General features: G+C 34.1%; 1 protein-coding gene across 1 annotated transcript in view; it reads left to right on the plus strand.

Moving 5' to 3' along the window:
- Positions 1-5217, plus strand: part of RP9 (RP9 pre-mRNA splicing factor) — a 68667-nt gene that overhangs the window by 61722 nt on the left and 1728 nt on the right. The window contains exon 4 of the mRNA XM_007958252.1: positions 3704-3795. Within this exon, the coding sequence (XP_007956443.1) occupies positions 3704-3795 (92 nt within the window). The remainder of the gene's footprint in view (positions 1-3703; positions 3796-5217) is intronic.

The raw sequence follows: 5217 nt of genomic DNA on the forward strand, positions 1-5217 counted from the left end.
TATCTCACACTGTCTGTGGATCAGGAATACAGGAACAGTTTTGCTGGCTGATTCCGTCTGAAGATCTCATAAAGTTACAGTCAAGATGTGAGCTGGGGCTGCAGTGTATCTGAAGGCAGGAATGGAACTAGAAGATCTGTTTCCAAGATGGTTCACTCGTGTTGCTGGCATGTTGACGCTGGCTGTTGCCAAGAGGCCTCAGATTTCACCACATAGAGCTCTCTGTAGGGCTTCTGAAGTATCCTCAGAATATTTATTTATTATAGCTGAGTCAGTGATCCATGCAAGTACAAGGGGCAATGCATTTTATGACCTAGCTTCAGAAGCACAAGTTGTCATGTCCATAGTGTGTATTGCTCACACAGCTCAGCCCTGCCTCTTTATTATGGGAGGAGACTACATAATTGCCTATATACCACAAGGTAGAGCTCACTGGAGTCATTTTGTAAGCTAGCTATCACACTTAACTATTGTTTAAGAGTGGAGATTTAAAAAAAAAAAAAAAGCTGATTAGACATTCTAAACGTGTGAGTAGAAATTGTGAATTGTGGATATAGCTCTCACTGTAGGGTGATCTGTCTGGGCCTATTAGTTGGATACCTCTGAAGTCATTCTCATTAGGTCTTTCTCATTGGTCTGGTTAGATTTTCACAGAGAAGGCGGTTTTCCGCCTGCAGGGTGAAGGCTAGGCTGCTTGTGTTCTGCAAACTGATGAAAGAAAGAAGGCTGTGAAGTCTTGGCATCCACGTAATCCTCCATATTCACTACAGCGCTTGCCTTCCAGTGTACCTGATGTCTCCCTAGTCGGAGACTCTCTGTTTTACCTTCTTCCTAAAATAAGCCTCCCACCAAGACTGGGGAGAGATACACCTAGGCTTTTAACTAGTCCTTATTTAACTGCCCCTTCAGCTCTACTTCTAGAAATATTTGGTGCTCAATTCCTAAGCTTTTGAGGATTCTACAAATAGAAGTTGAGTTGGTTCTCAGTTCTCCATACTCCTGAATTAGAATTCAGTTTTTTGGGATCTCCTATTTATTTAGCACACGTCTATCTATATTATAACTTCCAACAGTTTTTTTGCTGTTCACGCCTTTCCTGTTTTCTCTGCCCTTTTGGTTTATGCCTTTTTAAAAGAATTTTCTTTGCTGTCATTTTTATAAATGTCTAAAGGCATTGTTTGAAGAGGCCTGCATCTGCATTAAGAATGCATTCCTTCTTCCCCAATTGGAACTAACTTGAAATGGTAGGGGAGATAAAGGCAGGGAAGGGTCATGGGAATCAACAGAGAATCCTCAAACTTTATTTTTTCCAATAGTATCATACTTCTAACCCTAAAAAAATATCAAGGAATAAATTTTCTTTTCTTTTCACTACATGTTTTCAGCAGCTGCCAGACTGGAACAAAACTAGCTGATATATTAGCTTTATAGTAATCCCTCCTTTTTGCTTCCTGATCTCCTTGAATGGAGTTGCTTAATGCCCAAATTAATGCCCAACTCAAAATGAGAAGAAGCGCCTGCAAACATTAATAATCAGAACATGGAATATACAAAGTATCGATCTGGAAAATTGGAAATTGTCAAAAATGAAATGGAATGCATAAAGATCAAGATGTCCTAGGCATTAATGAGCTGAAATGGAGTGATACTGGCCATTTTGAATCAGATAAACCTGGTATATTATACCAGGAATGATAAATTGAAGCAGAGTGGTGTCACAATCATTGTCAAAAAGAACACTGCAAGATCTGTTCTGAAGTACAATGCTGTCAGTGACAGAATAATATCCAGACATCTACAAGAAAGAACAATTAATACAATTGTTATTCAAATTTACGTACAACCACTAATGCCAAAGATAAAGAAATTGAAGACTTTTACCAACTTCTGCAGTCTGAAATTGATCAAGATGCACTGATAATTAATGCTGATTGGAATGCAACAGTTGGAAATGAAAAAGGATCAATAGCTAAAAAAATAAGGCCTTAGTGATAGAAATGATGCCAGAGATCGCCTGATAGAATTTTGCAAGACCAATGACCTATTCATTGGAAATACCTTTTTTCAACAACATAAATGGCAACTGTAACATGTGGACCTCACTCAGTGGAATACACAGGAATTAAATCTACTACATCTGTGGAAAGAGACAATGTGGAAGCTTAATATTATCAATCAGAAAAAGGCCAGGGACCAACTGCTGGACAGGCCATCCAGTTGCTCATATGAAAGTTCAAGTTGAAGCTGAAGAAAATTAAAACAAGTCCCTGAGAGCCAAGGTATGACCTTGAGTATATTCCACTTAAATTTAGAAACCATCTCAAAAATAGATTTAACACAAATGACTAAAGACCAGACAATTGTAGGAGGACATCATGCATAAAGAAAGCAAAAGGTCATTAAAAAGACAAGAAAGAAAGAAAAGATCAAAATGGATGTCAGAAGAGATTCTGAAACTTGCTCTTGAATGTAAGAGTAGCTAAACTACTGGAAGAAATGATGAAGTAAAAGAGCTGAATATAAGATTTCAAAGGGTGGCTCAAGAAAACAAAGTCAAGCATTATAATGAAATGCACAAAGACCTAGAGTTAACCAAAAGAGAAGAACACACTTGGCATTTTTCAAGCTGAAAGAACTGAAGAAAAAAGTCAAGCCTCAAATTGCAACACTGAAGAATTGTATGAGCAAAATATTAAATGCCACAGGAAGCCATAAAAAAAAATGAAGGAACCCACAGAGTCACTGTACCAAAAATAATTGGTCAACGTTCAATCATTTCAAGAGGCAGCGTATGATCAAGAACCAATGTTACTGAAGGAAGAAGTCCAAGCTGCATTGAAAGAAGTGGTGAAAAACAAGTCTCCAGGAACTGACAGAATACCCACAGATATTACAAGTGGATGCAACACTGCAAGTGCTTACTTGTCTATGCCAAGAAATTTGGAAGGCAGCTACCTGGCCAGTCAACTGAAAGACATCTGTGTTTGTGCCCACTCTAAAGAAAGATGATCCAACAGAATGTGGAAGTTATTGAACAGTATATAATTATATCACACATGAGTAAAATTCTGTGGAAGATAATCCAAAAACAGTTGCAGTAGTACATCAACAGGGAACTGCAAGGGATCTCATTGCTAATGCCAGATGGATCTTGGCTAAAACAGAGGATACTAGAAAAATATTTTCCTGTGTTTTAGTGACTATTCAAAGATAATCAACTGTGCAGTGTGTGACTCAGCCTGAGAAAGGTGGTATTTGCTGTAGTGCCTAAATTTATAAATTTCATTCTGCTTGTGCATAAGGTCACTATGAATCAGAGACTATTCAATGGCACCTAGCAACAACTAAATTTATAAATGAGGATCAGAACTACTCAATAAATTAAAAGGATTTACTCTTTGAAAACTATAGTAAGATACACACTTAAAAAGAAAATATACCCTTGGCTGTATATTTTGCATGAAATTGCTGAATAGTACTTCTTTATGAAAAAATTATTTCTAAAACTCCAAGATTAAAAGATGCATAAAAAGCAATTAATTTTCATCTGTTTTTGGGGATCCTTTGTGATTCATTTATTGATGCCATTTGCTTTCAGAATTGGAATTTAATGAAAAAAAAAAACTTTAACGTGATCTATTGACCTTGATTAAGTGAAAGTATGTTGCCTTACAGAAATATTTCCCTTTTTCTTTGTTTTTAGGTTGGCGTTGTAAACGGTATGGTCACCGAACAGGCGACAAAGAATGCCCTTTCTTTATCAAAGGCAACCAAAAGTTAGAACAGTTCAGAGTAGTAAGTAAAACCCCACAATGTCAATTATATTTATTGAAGATGGTGAATGTTGATGAATCAGTCATCAGTGAACTGAAGGTTCACAGAAAATACATTCCCAGAAGCCTACTGGCCAAAGCATCTGGGGTTAACAGCATCTCTATTAAATTGCATTTGTGTGACAGATTAGGTCTTTAAATAAAAAAACGAACTTCTTTTTAAAGTGTTTTTTGCTTATGTATTGAGAACAGCAGTTCTTTTTTCTGAAGCATATATTGTTTTCTATTCCTTCACTTTCAAAATTTATTAAAGAAGCTATTTCTTAACTAAAGTTAGGGTATTAGTTTCTCGATCTTAATTTAATGATTAGATATCTTTCTATTATAAGATAGAACTGCATGTAACTTACATATTTTCATTAAATGACAATAAGACAAATCTCTTACTTCCTTGCTTTATTTTAGCAGAGTATTAATTCACTGTTCAGTAAATACAGCTTCCAAATTAAATATTCTGCTGTCTGGATATATTCAAGTTATCAGAATATAGTAATCTATGGTCCACAGACATTCTCCAAGGTTTTAAGACATTTTATATATGGTGTTTTCATTTTAAAAATCAAAAAATAATTATTTTGGATCAAGCATACCAGATGAAATGTCAATTTTTGTAGCTATATACTATAGAAGATACTTTTGTGATAAATGTCAAAATATTTAAATATATTCATATTTTTTAACTCAGAAATCTCAATTCTAAGAATTTGTCCAAAAGCTATAATAGAATATCAGTATACACATATTTTTATGTATGTATAAGGATAACTTTCAGAATTATTTATGTGGCTGAAAAAAATAGAAACTAAAGAAAAATAGGAAATAAATATCTAATATCCCAACAGAAATTACTGTAACAGAAATTATATAGCCTTTAGGAATTATGTTCTAGAAGACTGTATAATGTCATAGAAAAATTAAATGAAAACATAAGTTAAAAAAATAGAGTTGTACATATAATATTACATTAATACTGTAATTTTTCATAAATTACTAATATTAACTAGGAGAAACACTAAAAATGTTAGCAATGGTTATCCCCGGGTGGTAAGATAATAGGTTTTTTTATTATTATCATTATTATTATTATTTAATTTTCTTCTATAATATCTAAAATTTGTACAGTTGACACATATTCTTTTAGTGAGATAATTCATATACTCTTAAGTCATTTTTAATTACACAAATAATACAAGAATACATTTGCCTTATTAAAGAAAATGAAACTTGCCTCCCTCCCCAAAGGAAGTTGCAGTTAGCAGTTTGATGGGTATACTTCCAGATATCTTTTAAGTTACTTACATATATTTTTATGTACCTAAAATAGATCATTCTTATATAACATTTTGCAACTCAGTTATTTTATTTATTGGTATGTTTGCCATCT

This window comes from Orycteropus afer, unplaced genomic scaffold (assembly GCF_000298275.1).
Source record: "Orycteropus afer afer isolate SDZICR_OR568_19922 unplaced genomic scaffold, OryAfe1.0 scaffold00894, whole genome shotgun sequence".
NCBI classification, from domain to species: Eukaryota; Metazoa; Chordata; class Mammalia; order Tubulidentata; family Orycteropodidae; genus Orycteropus; species Orycteropus afer.